This window comes from Rhododendron vialii, chromosome 8a (genome assembly GCF_030253575.1).
Source record: "Rhododendron vialii isolate Sample 1 chromosome 8a, ASM3025357v1".
NCBI classification, from domain to species: domain Eukaryota; kingdom Viridiplantae; phylum Streptophyta; class Magnoliopsida; order Ericales; family Ericaceae; genus Rhododendron; species Rhododendron vialii.
Genome location: NC_080564.1, coordinates 23,066,737 through 23,088,379, shown reverse-complemented (window position 1 = coordinate 23,088,379; position 21,643 = coordinate 23,066,737). Strand labels below are relative to the sequence as shown.

Sequence of the window (21,643 nt, the reverse complement as noted above, 5' to 3'; positions counted from 1 at the left end):
GTCAAAGCATTGTTATTAAAGGGCCATATCCGAAAGAGTCTCAGCCCGTGCGCAGTGCCTGCATTACTCACACCGAAGAAGGATTGTACATGGCGTGTGTGCGTGGACAGCATTGCAATCAACAAGATAATGGTGTGGTGCCGGTTTTCAATACCCCGACTCGATGATCTGTTGGATTGGCTTAGCAGGGTAAAGGTGTTTAGTAAGCTGGACCTCAAAAGCGGGTATCATCATATCCGAATTTGTCCAGGCGACGAGTGGAAGACAGCTTTTAAGACTCATGAGGGCTTATATGAGTGGTTGGTCATGCCATTCGGATTGTCCAACGCCCCCACCACTTTCATGAGGGTTATTAACTAGATTTTCTGGCCTTTGATTGGTCAGTTTGTCGTGGTCTATTTCGATGATATCCTTGTCTACAGCGCTAACATGGAAGAGCACCTACATCACTTGTGAGAGGTCTTTGCCATATTGCACCGAGATAAGTTTTTTGTTGCCATGCCTCAATGCTCTTTCATGATTGATAGTGTCTTATTTTTGGGGTATGTGGTGTCAAAAAGATGGGTTGTCCGTGGATGGGTCCAAAGTAGATGCAGTCAGGAATTGGCCCATCCTAACTAGTGTTCATGAAGTTCGGAGTTTTCATGGGCTTGTATCCTTTTACAACCGTTTTATTCGAAATTTCAGTATGATTATGGCACCGATAACTGACTGCATGAAATTGGAAGGTTCGAATGGACAGATGCAGCAATACTAGCCTTCGAAAGGATTAAGTAGAAATTGATTACAGCTCCAGTGCTTACTTTACCGGATTTCTCCCAACCATTCGAGTTGCATTGTGATGCATCTGAAGTGGGGATAGGAGTTGTTTTGAGCCAACATGGTAAACCGGTAGCTTACTTCAGCGAGCAGTTGGGTGACTCAAAGTTAAATTACAGCACATACGATATCGAGTTCTTCAACATTGTTCGAGCTCTTAAGCATTGGAGTTTATACTTGGCATACAATGAGTTCATCCTATATTCTGACCATTATGCTTTGAAGCATATTAATAGTTAGGAGAAGCTCTCTTCGAGGCATGCTACATGGGCCACATATATTCAGCAATTCACCTTTGTTATAAAACATAAGTCTGGTGCTTTAAACAAGGTAGCCAATGCTCTTAGTCAACAAACACATCTCTTGGTCACCATGCGAGCTAAGGTATTGGGTTTTGATTTGTTTTGTGAATTATTGCCTAGTGATCCTTATTTTAGGCAGATTATGAAAGATGTAGAGGCTGGAAATCAAGCAGATTATTAGATGCATGATGGATTTCCATTCAAAGGCAATCAGTTGTGTGTGCCGGGGAGTAGTTTATGCCTCTAAATCATAAAGAAGCTGCATGATGAGGGACACGTGGGGAGAGACAAGATGGTTCAGCTTGTAGGAGACTCTTACCATTGGCCTATAATGCGCAAAGAGATTATAAGGTTTGTTGAGGGTTGTTGGGTTTGTCAAGTTTCCAAGGGAACGGCGACCAATGCAGGCTTATACATGCCACTACCTATACCGAATTAGCCATGGGCCAACATTAGTATGGATTTTATCTTGGGATTGCCAAGAATGCAAAAATGGAATGATTCTATCTTTGTTGTGGTGGATCAGTTCTCAAAAATGGCACACTTTATTGCCTGCAAGAAGACTACAGATGCTGTTAATGTCGCCCAACTCTATTTCCGTGAGGTTTATCGTTTGCATGGGTTGTCCTAATCTATTGTCTACAATAGGTATACACGATTCCTTAGTCACTTGTGGCGCTGTCTATGGAAGTTGGCCAACACAAAACTTGATTTCAGCACTGCATATCATCCGCAAACTGACAGCCAGACCAAGGTGGTTAATCGCTCTGTGGGTAATCTACTTCGTAGCCTTGTGGGTGATCATCTCAAGTCTTGGGACCAACGGTTGTATCAAGCTATGTTCGCCTACAATCGCTTGGTCAATCGCAGCTCTGGGTTTAGTCCCTTCTTTGTTACATATGGGTTTAATCCTCGAGTGCCCCTTAACTTGGCTCCTGTTTCGGATTTGAATCATCCCAATGGTAAAGCGGAGGATCTGATTTCAGGTTTGCAAGCAGTACACAAGATGACTGTGCAACACTTGGAAGAATCTTTTGCAAAGTATAAGCAAGCTACCAATAAAAAGCGTCGTGCTGTGGAATTTGAAGTGGGTGACTTTATGTGGGCTGTTTTGACAAAGGATCGCTTCCCAGCTGGTGAGTACTACAAGCTTGCAGCTCGGAAGATTGAATCGTTGGAGATCCTTGAGAAAATTAACCCCAATGCATACAAGTTGAAGCTTCTCAGTCACATCCCGCATTTTTGCTACATTCAATGTCAAACATCTCATTCCATATCGAGGTGATAGTTCCGATGAGGAGTCTGCAAATTCGAGGGCAAATTCTCTCCAACCCAGGGAGGATGATGGGGACTTGATTGCATGTGGATCAGCATGAGAGACAAAGGGCAAAGTAGTAATAAGATTTCGGTGGATTTTTCTAGAATTGGAATATTCTTGAAATCCTCTAAATCTTCATATATTTTCCATGATAAAAAGAATCTGATTTGCTAGTATCTTTTAATTCCATGATGGGAAGGATTTAATTTGCCACTCCCTCCGTCCCTTATTTAGAGTCCAGTATTTCATTTTGGGTTGTCCCTTAATAAGTGTCCATTTTATAAAGTTAGCGGGTAGAAGTTGGTGCATTGTCTATTTTATCCCTAAAAGTAGATTCCATTTAAAAAGTTAGTGAGTAAAAGTGTAATGATGATGGATAAGGAGGGAAAGTGGAGGAAAAAGTTGATGTGAAACGTATAATGATGATATCTTTTTAATAAGTTGGAGTTACGTAGTAAGACACTTGAAAAGGAACGGAGGGAGTAGTGTCTTTTAATTAGGAAGTTTCTTGTGGTTTAGGAAGTTTCTTCTTTCTGGTAATTGTTTTGTTTGGTTAGGAAGTATTACCTTTTAATTTCCTAATATGTTTAGGTTCAAGTAGCCTATAAATAAACACCGTAAGCCTTAGGGCAAATCAGTTGATTAATAAAATTCTAGCTTTCTTGAGAAGAGAGAGCATCTCTTATTCTTTTGGTTGTTCTTTATTGCGTGAGTTATTCTTCGCTTTTACGCTGCGTCAAAAAAAGGAATAAACTAACAAAGTGAATCATGAATATGTGTTCTGCTCATTCTTTATTTGTCGGAACCAAACCAGGCTGTAACAAGCTAGTGATGGCGTGCCACACACTTATCGTGAAACATGAATTTTATGTGTTCTGACCAATTTTTGTGGTTGTTGGAGAACTCAAGTAATATGTTCTACTTTACTAGTCTCTGATTGCATTTTTTTTTTTTTGAACGGCAAAAAAATTTCATTAAGCTTGAAATTGGTATCTTGTTGCATTTTAAAGAGACCGAATGATAGTGTAAAGGCCATAGCGACTATTAGCAAGAACATGAAGCCTTCTAGCATGGCGCCTCACGTGTAGACGTGTATATTTCGTGATCCTTACTCAATTAAATAAAAACTCAAGAGAGATTGGATGAATGCTCAGTCATTTTGAGATTTTATACGACCTTTGTGCCACTGTGTTGAAGTATGAATATAGTTTCATCATAGTTTATTCTGTCGCTGTCAAACATCATCAAGTAGTTGGAGAACCGGATGCTTGATTTGAGGTGATGAGAAGAAAGGGACTTTTGGGTTAGTGCTATGCAGTGAGGTGCACAGTACCGTGCTGCACACCTCCGAGTCATCTGATCGGGCATTCGACGGCTTGGATTTCATATCGGCAACCAACAATCGAGAGCCGTTCATTGCCCATATGAGATCTGAGTCGTCGGATGCACGATCCAACGGCTGAGCGGTGCACAGCACCATGTTGCGCACACCACTGCACGGCACCATCCCCAATTCAGAGAAGAAAGAGGGCATAAGATGCATGATAGGGGAGACACATGAAAAGTACTGGCCGCTTCAGCCTAACTTTTTAGAAGCTTCAGTTTTTAGTGTTTTTTATTTATTATTTTTGCTAAATTAGGGTATAATTCTATACACTACCTGTTTTCACTACCTCACCCACTACCTCCCAAAACGACGTCGTTTTGGGAGGTCCCCCTCAAAAAAAAAAAAATATTGAAAATCCAAAATCCAAAATCAAATAAACGCACGCTCTCCCAATTCCCCAAATCAATCGACCTACAAAACGAGAGAAGAAGAAGAAGGGGAGGGGGAGGAGGGGGACACCACAGGCAACCCAACCCACCGCTGACCACCACGAGACCCTCCCTATCCACCTCTGGCAACCACCATTACCGGCAAGGAAAGGACCAGACTAATTCAAAATCTCGGATTTTCACGACCACCACCACCAAGGTCTCTCTCTCTCTCTCTCTCTCTCTCTCTCTCTCTCTCTCTCTCTCTCTCTCTCTCTCTCTCACGATGCTCGCTCTCTATCTTTCTCCCGCTATATTGGAGATTTTTTGAAAAAAAATTAGGGTTCTAAAACAGATTAAGTAAATGATATGCCCAGGCCTCTAAAACCGAATAACTAACGTATAATCAGTTTTTCTTTAAAGTTTGCTACTTGGAATAAGAGAAGCAAGAGGATTGTTCTTAAACAGAAAATGGTGAAAATTCTAGGATAGTCTTATTACTAATTTTTTGAATCGGATCATCTGGGCCTTATTTGTTCTCCATTTGGGTCTTCTTTGTAGCTAAGTTGCATAGAATTTCTCTGCTTTTCATCATTCAGTTTTATTTTTGGGCTGACAATGTGGCATGAAAATAATTAATCTTAATTAAATTTGCCATATAAAAAATTAATCAACCCATACTGTATATAGGAGTCCTATATACAGGCTTTGTATCTGTTTCGCTAATTATGTGGTACTTATTGAATTATTTTGGAGGCTTTTTGGAGATGCATAAATCTGTAAAGGAACTATTTTTTTTTTGTAGTTACCGGGTGTTCGAGTGAGTTTACTCGCTCATTGACTATTTATTTGTTTCCTTTGTTTCTGAACTACTAGATGATGTCATCAGAGTCTGTTCCATTGACACTGCCTCCAAACAAAGAGTGTGGAGAACAAGAGGTGTGGAGTGGAGATAGTGAACACGAAGAAGAGGTATGGTGTGGTCCTTCGAGTAAAGACTGTGATGAGATAAAAACTTTCGAGGATGGAAATGAGGAAATAGAAAATTGTGAAGATAAAGCTGAAGAACCGAAGGAGGAAATGACATTCGACACATTGGAGGCCGCTTATCTGTATTACTTAAAATATGCAAAAGAAAAGGGCTTGCTGTTGCGAAAAGATCATCGAGAAAGGGAAGAAATGGAAATTTGAGGCATGTAGGGTTTGAATGTTGCCTTGCTGGAAAGGCAAAGGTGAGAACAAGTAACCCGGTCACACTACAACAAAATTTACATTTTATAGCATTTGAAAAACGCTATTGAATGTTATAGATAGCGTTTTTAAGAACGCTGTATTAGCCGATGTTATTAAAAAGTCAGGACTTTTAATAGCGTTCATTGCGCGCTATGGTATACGACCTTTTAATAGCGTTTTTTGAACGCTGTCTTAGATAAACTTTCAATAGCGTTTTTTGAACGCTGTCTTAGAAGAACTTTCAATAGCATTTTTAGAATGCTATGTTTAGATTACTTTTATTAGATTTTTTGCATGCTAATTTTGAGATTTTTTTAATAGCGTATTTATTATTGCACCACTCATTTAATATTATTTTTTATTATATTCAACACCAATTGTAATCTAAAACTTCAATGTTGACAATGTAATTAAACAAATTCATTCAATGGGGCAAGTATTCATTACAACTTTGGAAACAACCCGAAAAACACAAATTACATGAAAGGGTTGCAAAAATTACAATGAATTCATATAGTACCAAGATGTCCATGTTTCCAAAGGTAGCCATGGACAAGCTAACCAGCATATTGAGTTCTTTACTTGAAAATTTCCTATACTGTAAGCTTGTTGAAATGTCATTCGAGCAATCCTGATAGTGGGGAGGGCACTCCACATGGTAGGCTGATGTATACTCGGTGGATTGTGTGTTGCTTGAATTGTTCAGCTAAGTGAGAATGAGAATTGCTCATCCTGCCATCAGCTTCCAAAGGGTTTCCAATTAATAAGCCATTTTATATCCCAAAAGTTCATTTTGGTGACCAAGGATAGTGGGCATTTAGCAGGGGGCAAAACTCACCTTTGCAACAAGAAGCAATCCACTGGCGCCTTTATCTAGTCTATGGACAATTCCTAGGCGAACTGATGCCGCAAATATGGCAGAACTTACATCTTCATCACCACTATGACCAGGGGAAAAGCAACTAAACCCATCGTCAGAAATTTCCTCCATCTCGATCGGACAGTACTTCTTGATTAGGAAACGCAAATGTGGAAAGACTGCAATGGTGAAGAATTCCTTAACAAGAGTTCCAGTTGCATTGCCAGGTGCTGTATGAACAACCTGCATAAAAAGATCGCTTAATGTGTTAAAATGAAGGATGAAAGGTCCAACAAGAAGGAAAAACAGTAACCACTTACTGTTGGTTTGTATATCAATATAAATGAACCACAAACACCTAATCAAGTCAAGCCCACAAATTAAAATTTAGCACTTGGTTACTGCATTTTCAGCGATCCTTGGCTAAGCCCAAGTGTTCTTAACCGTTGTGAGTGGTTAACAAGAATGAGGTTGCAGGTTTGAGCTGATGGATTAGTGTCGACCCTCCATATATAATAATCTAACTTACTAAAATCATGGCATTTCATTGCATGACAAACAAAAAACGATCTATGCTTTTAGATGTTATTTTGGTACTAATTTCCTTTCATAATGAAGAAAAATGAGTTGCAACAAATCATTGAACATTAACTATGGATATCAAACAGGATTAGACTCTTTACCATGTGTGCAGGTTTGTTAACAACTAGCACGTGCTCGTCTTCATGGACAATATCCAAAGGTATATCTTCTGGTTCAGCCTTTAGAGGTTGCAACTCTGATATAGTGCACTCAACTTCATCCCCATCTCTGACCATGTGTGAAACCTGCTAAATAAAAAGTCTATCAAGTCACGAGGAACGTGCTAAAACACCCAAAATCATTTCAAAAATAGAACTTTGTCATCAGTAAGTTAATATTGGCTTATTTGCCATCAATCTTCTAAATTCGCATTGACCCTGAATGAACACCTTTTAAACACAGAATTCAGATTTATAAACAATAACTGGTTGAGTCAAACACAGCTAGGAGTCAGTGAACTAGCTAGCTAGTGGAGGGAGCATGTGCCCACCGGGGGCATGTGACAAGGGACAAGGTTCTAATAGACAACACATATCTAAGTAGAGAGAGCATTACCTTGAACTCTACTGATGCAAAGATACGAGTTTTTACTTATGATCTACTTGCTGCAAATTAGAACGAGTGGGAAGAAGAAAAAGGATAAGTGTGGGTTGGGTACTGCAATAGGGGGAAACAACTCCCAAAATCTGCAGAGAGTAAATAGTGCCAAAAGCAAAAAAAAATTACAGTTGAAGTTCCCCAAAATCAACCCAAGTATGACGTCATTATGGTCACATTTGGCCTGTTACACATGCCTAAAGTTTTCAATTCTCTACAAAAGTGCCCTGTTACACAATTTTGGGTGTCTCTTACTTGAATGCAAAGACAGGAGGGCGAAGGGCAACATCCATCGGGAGCAGAAACTCTCCTGGTGGAATACTTCGGTGAAAGAGAAGAACCCACTTGATTCATGTGAGAGAGGACTAGATACTTTTTCCACTAACCCACTTACACAATCACCCCATAATGAAATCAAGAATTCCTTGGATGGAAACTGGTATAAGGTACCTAGCAGACTAGGGAAATACATAGTATCTACAAATAGATAAACCCATGTAATCTCTACGAATGTATCTGAACCCATGAATTATAAACCCCAAAATCTACCACACAAATCACAACTCTAGAACAAGAAATCATTTAAGATATAAACCAACTATGTTTCATACATGGCCCAAGAAAGAATGAACATTAAAAACCAACTGGCTTCTTCTAGCATGGATGCAAGATGAAAAAACTAGAACATTGAACAATCAAGATTAAAACTAATGGGGCACGATATACATACACAACTTAAACTACGAAAAATAGATCTAAAGTATTTTCTGGGGCCATGAATCACAAATCCACATTTCACCAACCAAATTGGAGTAAACCCTAGAACCGAAATCAAGAGTTATTGACCTATTTAACTTGAGACACGGGCACGGGCAAGCCATAGACTTTTAGAATATGAAATACTTTCACTTAAACTATAGTTGCATTTGGGTGGCTTAACCTATCTGATCTTGAGGTACTAAGTGATCATTATTCTGCCTCCTTGCAATGGTAACTCATATTCATCCAGTACTTCATATCTGGCCATGTCAATGCTAGAATTTGAAACTGGCAATGTTTTTGTAACGACTCTAAATTTTGGTCAATAAAAATTTCATTAAATATTTGAATTTTATTTGAATTACTTATTTTCTCTTGAGTGGTTATATGATTTCTTGTTAATTTTCATCGTAGTTAAAATTTTGGTCTCGACTAGAAACCCTACTTGACCAAGTAAGTTAGTTTCTAACCGACTACTTGGGGGAACCGAGCAACCGACTCACCTAGCTACTAGATGAACCTTTTGGACCTTTTGAAACTTTTACCTTTATCCATTGGTCCATAATGGTTAGGGTAATTTTTTGTACATTGGACAATAAAACATTTTATTATTTAAATCAAAGTACATGTATTCTTTCAAAATCCTATTTTAAAATAAAAGGTACTTGTACTCTTTTGCCCATTGGTTATTAACCGCAAGGGGAATTATTATCTATTGGGTAATAACCGCTAGGGAAGTTAGTAACCCTTGGGTAATAAAGTCTTTTGACCAAATAAAGTACCGATGTGACTAGAGAACCTTCCAATAAAGTTGATTTGACTAGTCAACCTTTTCAACCCTAGAAAATTACTTATTTAGTTCCTTTTATTAATTTGATTTTATTCTTTGTCCTTTGGACAATAAAAGTTAGGGGAACTATTAAAAGGGTTTTGAGCAAAAGTATTTGAATAGACTTTTATAATTGCTTTAAAGTACTTTTTGATTATTTTATTATAAAAAGTTCATTAGTTATTATTGTCCATTGGATAATAAAAGTTAGGGTATTTATTATCCATTGGGTAATAGAGTTATTCTTGTAGGGAGGTATTCCCGAGCAGATACATTTAGTTACCGAACACGTGATGTTTAGGAACACGTGGTAAATACGACTGGACTTATCGCCGAGCAGTTCGGTGAACAGCGATATGGACCAGTGATATGAGAAGTCATGGCTATAAATAGACTGTTCGGTTATGATACAGCCGAACAGATGATGTAAAGAACCTAGCACGTGATACGAGTGATCACGGGTTGAAAGCAATGCAATCGATATCCGAATAAATGGTACGTGGGACCATAGTTTGAATATAGACAGGACAGTCATCATGCTAAACAAGTGTTCGGCAATATGGACCAGTGACATGAGAAGTCAATGGTCCAGGAAGGTTGTACGGGCTCAAGGACCAGTTACATGTGAGGTAATTGGTCCAAGCCGTCTGTTCGGCTATGAGACGGCCGAACAAAGATGGAACTCCAATCGAGAGTAGGAGCAGAGAGAATACTCTGGAAGATTCCAGAATAGTCATGTCTCATATAGGGATAAAGATCCCAAGAATATAGGATCTGAGAAAGATACCCAACGAGTATGGGATGTTCGGCTCTTAATGGAAAAGAATCCTAAAAAGACTCTTTTCCATAAACTGTTAAAGGAAACAAGACTCCTTGATATCCTGGGTTTCCTATACGAGTTAGGATTCCTATGGCAACAAGGATGCTTGGACAGCAAGCATCCATAAATCTATTAATATGAGGTAAACCTAGAGGAAAAAGGTACGCAATACGTTGCATTATTATTGCTTTCCTACTGATAATTAGGGCTGAGTTTTCTAGTACGTGATACTAACAAAGGCATCGGAGGGCCTTTGCCACGAGAGGCAAAGGTGCACTCACCCCCTATCTATTTTGCAGATTAGGGTTCAGACGTCGAGCTAGGGTTCCGGTGAAGAGGCACGAATAAGCCGTTGCAATCCAGTTGATCCGAAGCGTCAATTGTTTTCATCCCCCTACAATTCTTTCAACTAGTCATTTTTCCTAAATTGCCCATGTGATAAAGTACACGTTATTTTATTATTAAAGTACTTAGTAGCCTTAGTAGCCTGTAAGGCCTAATATTCTCCTAAGTACTTTGTTATTATTTTATATTGGGGTTTTGTACCCAATTGGTTTAATTTATTGGGGAGTTGATCTTCCTAGAGTACTTTGTACACTAGTTTATTTATTTAAATCAACATGTGCCTAATTGGATTTTTGTTTATTGGTTTTTGGATTTGGAAAGATCTTGTACTTTGTATTTATTCTTTCTTGATTATATGCATATATATATATATATATATGTGTGTGTGTGTGTGTGTGTGTACTAGGGAGAGAGAGAGAGACAGAGAAAGAGAGAGAGAGGAGGAAGGAGAGAAGAAGATGGGATTGTACTTTCCTTGATCTTCCATAACTTCCTACATCTTTCAAGTCCATGGGTGAATCTTTCTCCTAACCAAACATAACTCCCCCATTGTACTTCTAGGATTGTTTAGTTCCCAAATCTTGTACCATTGTCCCCTTTCTTCCAACAAATCTCCCAAAGATCAAATCCAAGGACTAAACCTAGCCTTGCAAGCTACCTTATTAGGCCTAAGTCTATTTTGCCTAATGACAACCTATGATGGACCTTTATGACACAATCCTAGCCTTTATTAGCCTTAGACCTTGACTACAAGCTAAACCTAGATTATAATTACTTAGATTCACCTAAAAAGCCTAAGATCTTAGTTGATTACATAGCCTTGCACCTAAGATTTGGATTGGACAAGGCATGGCTTGACATGTGAAGTGATTTGATGACTTAATGGAGCAAATCCATGGAGGATTTAGAGAGAGAGAGGGCCGGCCATAGAGAGAGGGGGAGAGCCAAGATTTTTGCCTATAAATAGCACCCCATGTTTCTCATTCAACTCACACCTTCACCTAGCAACTTCTCTCTCTAGAAAAATTATGTTCTTTCTTTGTTCTTTCTTTTGTTCTTCATGTTCTTGAGTTCTTCTTGAGTTCTTCAAGAAACTCAACCTAAGCCGCCACTAAACCGCCACTCGACCACCCTTCGATCCATAAAGTAGAGTAGTGTTAGTCAAGTAGAAGTTTCGAGAGAAACCTTTCTCTTTCGAAGCTACCGGAGGCCTACCGTAGGAAGTTACTCCGCCCAACCACCGACGTACCTTCCGTAGCCGACTACCGCCAAGAAGTAAGGTAGAACCCCTTGCCCCTAACTCTACGTATAGAACCGTATGATAGAAAGTAGATTATCCTTAACGGATTCGAAAGATAGAACTTATCGTTTGTTTATAAGTATTTGTATTTTGATCTTTAAGATGATTAATGCATATATGAGTTGCTTGTATTAATTGTGGTGTGATAAAGCATAAGTGATTTCACTCCAAAGACGTCCGTACATGTGGCGTTGTGCTTTGAATAAAGCATAAGTGATACACTCCAAAGGCGTCCGTATATGTGGCGTTATGCTATAAGTAGTAATTGAGCGTGATAAGTAATATAGAATTGGATGATCTTGTTAGTATGTTTCTTGCTTACGTTTGTCCTACCGCGGAGTCTTCGTATGTAAACGAGACACGAGAACCGAGAAAGTAGAAACATGACACCTAGGGTGTGGTTAATAAAAGGAAATGTTTTCCGAGGAAGGAAATATTTTTGAAACTACATAATGACCGGTTTTGGGTGGCATTATGTGAGTTGTGTGCGTGTGTAAAAGACGTGTTTTCAAAATGTTTTCAATTTTCGAAAACCCGGAGCGGCGGAACCATTGTGGGATACTCGGGAACCCGGAGCGGCGGAACCGAGGGTTTTGAAATGTGTGCGTTCCCATGGGAACCCGGAGCGGCGGAACCATGGTGAGGTATAGCTTAGTTATCCGCGGTACAGAGCCAATGCAAATATTCTTGTGCCAATGGGAACCCGGCGCGGCGGAACCATTGTGAGGATACTTGGGAACCCGGCGCGGCGGAACCAAGGTTAGGTGTGTAGCTTGGTTATCCGCGGTACGGAGCCAATGCAAATATTTTTGTGTGCCAATGGGAACCCGGCGTGGCGGAACCATTGTGAGGATACTTGGGAACCCGGCGCGGCGGAACCAAGGTTGGGTGTGTAGCTTGGTTATCTGCGGTACGGAGCCAATGCAAATATTTTTGTGTGCCAATGGGAACCCGGCGCGGCGGAACCATTGTGAGGATACTTGGGAACCCGGCGCGGCGGAACCAAGGTTGGGTGTGTAGCTTGGTTATCCGCGGTACGGAGCCAATGCAAATGATTTTAAAAAGGTTGGGTGTGTAGCTTGGTTATCCGCGGTACGGAGCCAATGCAAATGTTTTTGTGTTAAACAAATGGTTTTTGAAAGGTTGATATTTGTAAATGAAATTGTTGACACAGTCTACGATGAGTCGCGTAGGAGAAACCAGGAAATCTTGGACACCAACGATAGATGATTAATGAATGTGGATGTGTCATTGATTAACTGTGTATATAATTATCATGTGGAAATTGATGTTGTATTATAGCTTTGTTTATAAGTTATGGGTTAGCGGGTATGGGATTACTCTGCTGAGCTTTGTAGCTCACGGTGTTGCCTTTTTGGTGACCCTGACATATTATATCAGTGGTGACGCTGGTATAATGTGTTAGATTTTGTAGATAATCAGGGTAAGCAGATCACCGTGGAGGCTTTTGAAGCTGAGGAGCTGGCAAGAATGGAGAAGAAGGAGGAGCTGTAGTTAGGAACCTTAGAACCCCCCTCCATTTGTGTAAATATTGAACTCTTATGGGAGTATTTGTTGTAATAAGAGCCAGACTCCATTTGATGTTATCAATAAAATGTCTTTTTAACGTACCCAAAATTCGGGGCGTTACAGTTTTTGTGGCAGGTGAAGAACGAAACCCATGCCCTATGGTCATGGTATCGGAATCAGGACATGTACAACATGGCTGGAGATCAGATCTACATTGTAAGGCAACCTGATAGGTGCCCAGTGGAATGAAAGGTAATCAGTAAATGTAAGTAGAAAACGGAAATGAAGCTTATTAGGCAAAAATGAAAGGAAAAATTCTTTCTAACTGTAAAACCCAACCATCAACAATAACATGAATAGTGTTTGATAACTAACAATATGCTGCTCTGAAATATGATATGCTGCTCTGGTTTTTCTTCATCCACACTTACGGTGAGTGTGGGTTGCCTTAACTTGTCTTTTCAATACATAGCTTATTCACGCATTTAGTGAACTTTTGACCAAAACTTCCACACACAAAAAAATATACAGAAAAGAGAACTGTAAAAGCAAGAAATTCACAGCAAAATCTTAAAAAAGTCTAGAAAACACAATAATAAATCATTTGGAATCATTAGGCCAACTTCAGCCTTAGTATGTATGCCTGCAATTGACCTACCCTTTTTGTGGGTTCATCAGGTTAATGAGTTCCAATAAGTTGCAAGCAAAATGCCTTGAAAGACAAACATTAGGGAATATTTTGTAGCACAGATGGTCAAGTATCAGAGGTGCATTTGGTTATTGTGGCCATTACCTTCCACTTTCTTGAATACATGGATTAGTACCATTGAGCAATTTGTAATAGAAATAACCAAAAAAACAAAGAAGTGCTTTAAAAGACTATTAAAGTTGAAAATAAAAATCCTCATTTTCAGCCTTTCCATGCTCATACAAGTCTTTTTTTGCCTTCCGTTTAAGCTGAAAATGGGTGGTTCAAGTAGGGGGAGGAGATGTTGGTGTTTCAGTTTGATAAATCGCAGAAGTAATGCGAATGGAGGGTAATGAATCTGTTGTTAATTCTTTTCAGCGTAAAAAGCATGTCACGCACGAATATGAAAATCAAAACCCTAGCCTTGTATTTGGGCAAAATCTTCCGATGAGGAGAAAATCAAATAAAAACCATAGCCTTGTATTTGGGCAAGAATTAAGGAAAAAATCAAATCAAACTTGGTGAGGACTCTCCAAAATAGTTGTTTTGCTTCAGCCAAAGCAATCTGTCCCAATATGACTCTGATTCTTCTCCGACTACGGAATGAGAAAGAAGAATGATCGATGAAAGACACGAGAAATACAGAACAAGGATCAAAACTGCAACTCAAGATTAACGCCCTGGAATAACTAGAGATCGATCCATGGCGGCCAACTGGTGTTTCGAACAAATACAGAAATCTATACCAGTTTGGACGAAGACATTTAAGAGAAATATGAGAAATCTAGCACCTACAACTTTGGCGGAGCCGATCAGAATTTTCAGCAATGGTTGGCGCCTATAATTTAGGGGTGGAACGCTGTTGAAGACATTAATGAAATGCTATGGTATTCTAGGCGCGAGCATTTCCTCCCTTCTTATCACAAAACATTATTATTGGTTCTCTATCACAGCATTCCTAAAAAAATGCTATTAATTAATGCTATGGAAAGTCATAATTATTCTAGGCGGGAGCGTTTCCTCCCTTTTCCATGACTAGCGACTGATCATTACGATATCCATAGTGTGCTTAAAAAATATTGAAAGTAACAATTCACGATAGTAATCCTTCTTGATCAGAGAATAGACCAGACACAACTTTTACCACTATAGGACACATAACTAGCCTCGGTTACTCAAGCGTATGCAACTACAATCGAGCAATGCTACATGCAGAGAAAGTGCATAGAGATCTGCACACAGATGTGTCCTGAACCGTCCAATGCACAAGTGACCGAGGCCAGTACTACTCATTAAACGTCCACATGTATCGGACGGTTAAGGAAACATACATGTCCATATTTGTGCGTGCGCAAACTAAACACAACATGAATCAAGAAGAAAATGTCATCATGACTGTTCGATCGATAATCAGCAGGCCTAACAGATGCTTCCATACTTTGTGAAACTTGTCAAACTTTTTCATGTCCCTTTCTGTTAAACTTCCATGTGCCTTCAGGTGAGAATACGTGACCTAGATGATGTATGTTGTTAATTAAGATCGTAAACTTCATCTTCTATTCTTGTGTGGATTGTGCTCAATGTAATAGTATTGTAATGGAACAAGGATTTTCCAAGAAAATGCGAAACTCACCAACCCTTTCTGATATGCTAGAATTACTTGACCACCTATGTTTTATCATCATCCAACTCTTATCCATTTCTTATGACCTATAAATAACTTAAAAGGTTGAACAAGTCAATGTTCACGATAGAGTAATGAAACATAGGCTATATACTATTTTTTTAATCTGAAACATGACTAATTCAATGTTATATGCCTTATATGCCTTTTACCTTAATAACTGTAGGGAGAAAGGTGTCAAGACACCCACCCATAAAACCAGTCCAAATTGAACTTTAATTTCATTCCATCCTAGTCCATTCAACCAACTAACGAGTAGGCTAATACATTCTACATTAAGCTGATGTGGAATGCTATGCTATGCTTGCTACAATCACCTTGTAATTTTATTTTTTTTCCCACATGATCTGTTTGGAAAAGCAAGAAACAATCTGATTTTTGAGGGGGTGGATACCAATTTGGGAAGAGCTAGTTAATTGGACAAAGTCCATAATGAGCCATGGCTGGAAACCCTTTGCACCATAAACACCCAAAAAAATCTCCAGAAAATGCAAACATTTGAACAATAAAAAAACTGTGGAATCAACAACACATGCAGCCCTTATGCAGTACCAGTAACTACCCGATTTCAACACCAGCAACTGCTAAAGCAAAATTAGTACTCAAAATTATCATATTCCGCATTCCTAAAATCAGATTAGTGCTCAAGACGGAACACGTATTCCGTGAGGCGCTGCAATGTGTTTGGCTACATCATATCCTCGTGATAAAAATTAGTCCCAGATCCAAACGTGCACAAGCTAGGTCTTAGATCAAATACAGAGAGAGAGAGAGAGAGAGAGAGAGAGAGAGCGAGAGAGGAACAAACCTGGTGTGCCCGATTGAAGCCCTAGGACAAGAGAAATTGATCCATTAAAGAGCAAAACCAGTTCGCAATGCTTGAGATATCAAGCTCCAGTTCGCACGAAGTGATTGGGAGATCTGGCACCTCTGATTTTGGCGGAGGCGATTGGAATTTTTGGTGACCTAGGGCGGCAAGGATTGGCGCCTAAAGATCTCGCGGAACGCTGTTCTCCTTTAATGAAACGCTAATAATTTTACAAGCGCGAGTTTCAGAGGGAGCGTTTCCCTGTTTTTGAATGGGGAACGCTATAATAACTCCTCTTTTATAGCATAGATGAAAAAACGCTATAACTTAATGCAATAAAAGCCCATATTTGTTGTAGTGTCAAACCATGGCCACAAATAAAAATTGAGTGTCCAACTCACGTTAATGTTGTGATACACCCGGATGGAAAGTGAAGGTTAAGTCATGTTGTTTTGGAGCACAATCATGAACAGAGCCTGGCAAAGGCAAGGTATTTCAAGTGAAACAGGGTACTAGATGAACATGTAAAAAGAAAACTTGAATTAAATGATCAAGCCGGGATCAGAGTATACAATACTTATGACTCACTTCAGATAGTGGCTGGAGGTTCTGATAAGCTTCCATATCTAAAGAAAGATTGCCGAAATCATTTGGACAAAGTTCAACGTTTACGACTTGTGGAAGGAGATGCTGAAGCGATGCATCATTATTTCATGAGAATGAAGGTCAACAATTCTGACTTCTTTTTTGCAATGGATTTGAATGAAAAGGGTCGACTAAGGAATGTATTTTGGGCTGATGCAAGGAGTAGGGCAGTTTGTAAGGAGTTTGGTGATGTTGTGACATTTGACACAACGTACTTGGTAAACAATTACCAAGTATAACATGCCTTTTGCTCCATTTGTAGGCGTGAACCATCATGGTCAGTCGATTTTATTGGGATGTGGACTCATTTCTCATGAAGACACAGAGTCATTTTCATGGTTATTTGAGACTTGGAGGATATGCATGTGGGGTTGTGCTCCGAAAGTAATGATTACTGACCAGTATATGGCCATGAAGAATGCTGTAGAAAATGTATTCCCTGACACCCGACATCGATGGTGCATATGGCATATTATGAAAAAGTTGCCCGAAAAGTTGAATGGGTACAATGACTATGAGAAAATTAGTTTGTGTATGTGCATGGCAATATGGAATACATTGACAGTACAACAATTTGAGGATGCTTGGAATAGGTTCATCACAAAGTATGAGCTTCAAACTAACACATTGTTACAGGGGTTGTATCTGGAGAAGAAACGATGGATTCCTGCTTATGTGAATGATTGTTTTTGGGCGGAAATGTCATTTACACAAAGAAGCGAGAGTATGAATTCATATTTTGATGGTTACATAAATTCAAAGAAGATCTTGAAACAATTTGTAGAGCAATATGAAAATGCATTGGCGAACAAAGTGGAGAGTGAAAAACAAGAAGATGTGAAAAGTTGGCAAACTCACATCCCGTTAATAACTCAAAGTGACTTAGAGAAGCAATTTCAAAGTGTTTACACAAATGACAAGGTTAGAGAGTTTCATGACGAATTTTTCGGCAGACTTGAGTGTTCTTGTAGTAAAATACAAGAAAGTGTGTCTGAATATGAGGTAAAAGAGTGGGTTACATATGGAGAAGAAGAAGGGAGAGAGAATTCAAGTGCTATTTATTGTTGATTTCAATGCTGAAACCAATGAAGCACATTGTAATTGTCGATTGTTTGAGTTCAAATGAATGGTTTGTAGGCATCAACTCATGGTGTGGAGTCAAATGAGAGTTGAAAGAGTGCCTAACATGTATGTCTTCAGAAGATGGTGCAAAAATATGAAAAGGGTCCACACTAAAATTCGGATCAGTTATGATAAGTCCTTAATGTCAATTGAAGCGCATCGGCATGACAACATGTGCAATCTCTTTAATGAGGTTGTCACTTTAGTAGAAGATTCTCAAGAGAAGTATAACATGGTGATGACAAGGTATGCAAGCTAAAACGAGAGTTGATGGAAGCTTCGGTCATTTGTGAAAGTAATGTGGTTTCACTTGGTGATGACACGGGTACTCGTATTAATTCCATTTCACTTGGAGATGGGGTTATACCTTCCAAACAGAGCACAAACATACTTGACCCGGAAGGTTTTCAACGAAAAGGGAGGCCACCGTGCAAAAGGAAGTGAAGTGCTGTAGAAAAAGCAGTGAAGAAGAAAAGAGAAACAAAAAAAAGACGTTATCCAATAAAAATGCCAAGATATAAATTCTTTATTATTTGTTACTTACTAGTTTTTTTTTTCCCAACAGCAACTTTCTAGTTAATATTGACATATAGATCTATTCGATGCATGTGTAATTCTAATATTATTGGCTAATTTTAGGAGGTTGAGAAGATTGCGGTTGGCTATAGGTTCGGTACACAAGAGAGTGTAGTAAATGTACATATTAGAAACTTTATTTTTAATTGCACAATCTCATTCTTCATGTAAAAGATATTGATAATCGTTCTTTATTGTAGGGCAGGGTAACCCAAGCCATATAGGGCATTGCCATGGGTTCGGGATACTAGAGAGTGTAATAAATGTACATATAAGGAACTTTATATTTAATTGCACAATCTTTTCATGTTAAAGATATTGATAATCGTTCTTTATTGTTGGGCAGGGTAACCCAAGCTATATGGGGCATTCAAGGTGGCCAAACATGATGCCCCATAATATGCAAGCACATATGACACAAGGCGGAATCATCTTTCCATTTTCGCCAACTTTTTGCCCAACCGGAACAAGCTTGAACCAATTTAGACTTTCTTTTCCAAGTTCACAAAGCTTATTCAATGGTCAAGTTTGGAGAGGTCAATCAACTATTGCGGGCAATCAAGTTTGGGGAGGAGGACAATCAAGTTTTTTGGAAGACCAAAGTCAATATTGGGGGGGACAAGAACCAAGTTTACTGCAAACTCAAGGGCATGGATGTGAAGGACGACAAAGTTTCACAGATATGTTGAATGTAACAAATAATGATGGGGAATAGTTCACTTGTTTGTTTAATGGAAATGATGAATATGTATTGTTATTTTTATTGGTCTTAACATTGATGAATCTGTATTAGTATTAGCATTACGACAACTTTTGTTGAACCTGTGAATGTTGCAAGGTTGCAATTTGTTATATTTGATGAATGCAATTTATGGTAATCAAACATGTCTTGTCGTGTCCATATCGTATCTTGAAAGATATGTCTCAGGGTATTTTCTGAAAAATTCGACAGAGTTTCCTTTGCTTTCGATCTAACCCGACATCACAGTATATCAATTAACTGTAGTCAGCAATAGCAACAGAAAAAAGAGCAAAACACTATGAATGTTGCAAGTTTGCAATGTGCTAGATTGTAATTTATAGTAGTCAAAAGTATCGTGTCGTGTCCATATCGTATCTTGAAAGACCTCAAGGTATTCTCTGAAAAATTTGACAGACTTTCCTTTGTTTCCGGTCTAGCCCGACGTCACAGTGTCTCAGTCAACAGTGGTCAGCAGTAGCAACAGAAAAAAGAGCCAGTTCAATTGTAATTGAAATTGAAGTTTTAAATCTAGCCGACATGAATACATAATGTTTTACAAAAGACGCATGAGCTGAACATCATCATCATCGTCTACCCTAAGTTATATTACAAGCAAAATGAAAAAGAAAAATCCTAAGTGTTGCTAGCATCTCTTCTTGGCTGGACGCTCCATCTCTTCAGGAAGTTCTCCAATTGTATCACATACAGTTTTTGCACAGAAAAGAGCACCATTCGAAGTACTTTGAACAGCTGCATATTGGGTATTTTCATTCAACGTAACTCTAAGCTCTGGACCAGCAAAAACATGCATACTGTCATGATACAATGTTTCATCTTCGCATACTGTCATGATAGCTCTGCATAACAAGCCATGAAAACTATGGTTAGCAACTTAGCATGAATAGAGATTTTACTGTTTAAAACTTTAAACAAATAAGTTTTAGGAACCGAATTCTGTTAAAACACAAACATTAAAAGAAACAACAAATAGATGATCCTATAAGTCTGTTTCTCAATTCTCAGATGATCATATAGTTTGATTAGTGATCCTCTAAGTTTGTGTCTCAATGATTTTTCTCTTAGCCAAAGTGATCATCTAAACAGAATGAGTAAAACATCAACTTTTTGTGTGAAACCCAAATTAGGATGAGTCCAAATTATGATCAAATGCAATGAGACAACAGGTTCAACGATAAGTATCAATTCAAGTCCAATGATAAAGGAAGCAGGAGTAGTGGAAATTATATACCACCTCTACTTTCTTGTAGTATGAGTATATATCATCAATGTACTCAACAACAGCTAGCAGATTCTTCTTATCATTGCTGTCTATGTCAACAACTGGTTCTTCACTTGTGTCTTCCATTTCAACCTCCTACCAAAAACAAAACGACAAGTGATGCCACCATGGAGGAAAAAAATAAATTCTACCATCTTTACCATATGGTTTTAAATATTACTAGTTGAAGGAATTTCAAATACCATCCAATCTATTTCATCTAGCAATGCCTCAATGTGCTGCACAAACATTAGCACAAGGAAGGCACTCGCTACCTTTTAATCATCCACATCTATGATGGCGCAATCTTTTGATTCAGCCAGAACTAGAACTAATTGGACCAATTTCTTTGTTTCCTATTGACAAGTACCATGGTATATGATTAACACAAATCCATTTGTACTCCAATGAAACAACTATTTAAGTTATAAGACTGAAAGTACCTTAGGTATTCGTGGCTTCTGTTTACCAGCCATTTGTGTAGCAAACTTCCTAAAGAAACAGCAAGAACCAAGTAGATCAATGTCATTGTAAAACTAGTGAAATTTAGGAACCAAAGACATCAATCAGGGATAGTTACTGACCTAGTAACTGGTTGATGTGCCGGGATGGGTAGGTCTTGGTGTTTTTGATACCCATTTGTTTATAGATCCCAACCTCATCCTCGTATGCGCAGTTAACATAGAACAATACCAACAACTCAATATGCGCTGTATAAGCAACTGGCCCTATAAGCAAGAGGCCGACGACGACACCTTACCATAGAAGAAGCTGGCTGACAAAGCGGAGGAAACGGAGCCAGAAGGTCTAATTGCGCTATGGATTCTCCTTTGACTCGATACCTTGTCTCGGTCAGTCTGTTCCACTGGACACTCTGCTAAATAGGTCTGCTTAAAAGCCAGCTACCAAATAAACAAGAACAAGATTTGCTACTTTCCCGAAAAGAAAGGAAAACGAGCCTTGACTGCTCACACATAATAAATGTTAAGGTGTTAATCACCATATTTTGGTTTTGGATTCTGTCTTAAGGATTAATAGTTGACCTGAGGGT

General features: G+C 38.8%; 3 protein-coding genes and 1 long non-coding RNA gene across 4 annotated transcripts; 2 read left to right on the top strand and 2 right to left on the bottom strand.

Moving 5' to 3' along the window:
• The first annotated feature begins 4,271 nt into the window (after positions 1 to 4,271).
• On the top strand, positions 4,272 to 19,442 carry LOC131299148 (uncharacterized). Its single transcript, XM_058324744.1, has 3 exons — positions 4,272 to 4,414; positions 18,777 to 18,836; positions 18,918 to 19,442. Exon 3 carries the CDS (start codon positions 18,933 to 18,935, stop codon positions 19,284 to 19,286), a length of 354 nt encoding a protein of 117 aa, XP_058180727.1. The 5' UTR covers positions 4,272 to 4,414; positions 18,777 to 18,836; positions 18,918 to 18,932; the 3' UTR covers positions 19,287 to 19,442.
• Positions 5,835 to 7,847, bottom strand: LOC131299147 (RNA pseudouridine synthase 2, chloroplastic-like). The gene is made up of 3 exons (XM_058324743.1): positions 6,970 to 7,847; positions 6,266 to 6,529; positions 5,835 to 6,159 (listed from the first exon to the last, which is right to left on the bottom strand). The coding sequence occupies exons 1-3, from the start codon at positions 7,102 to 7,104 to the stop codon at positions 6,130 to 6,132; spliced, it is 429 nt and encodes a 142-aa protein (XP_058180726.1). The 5' UTR covers positions 7,105 to 7,847; the 3' UTR covers positions 5,835 to 6,129.
• Positions 8,011 to 14,732, top strand: LOC131299149 (uncharacterized). Its single transcript, XR_009190638.1, has 3 exons — positions 8,011 to 8,520; positions 13,172 to 13,300; positions 13,727 to 14,732. It is a non-coding gene; the product is annotated as an uncharacterized LOC131299149 (long non-coding RNA).
• Positions 19,443 to 19,815: 373 nt separating the features above from the next.
• LOC131299146 (DNA (cytosine-5)-methyltransferase 1A-like) lies at positions 19,816 to 21,195 on the bottom strand. The gene is made up of 2 exons (XM_058324742.1): positions 21,036 to 21,195; positions 19,816 to 20,170 (listed from the first exon to the last, which is right to left on the bottom strand). Exons 1-2 carry the CDS (start codon positions 21,119 to 21,121, stop codon positions 19,957 to 19,959), a joined length of 300 nt encoding a protein of 99 aa, XP_058180725.1. The 5' UTR covers positions 21,122 to 21,195; the 3' UTR covers positions 19,816 to 19,956.
• Between the last annotated feature and the right edge of the window lie 448 nt (positions 21,196 to 21,643).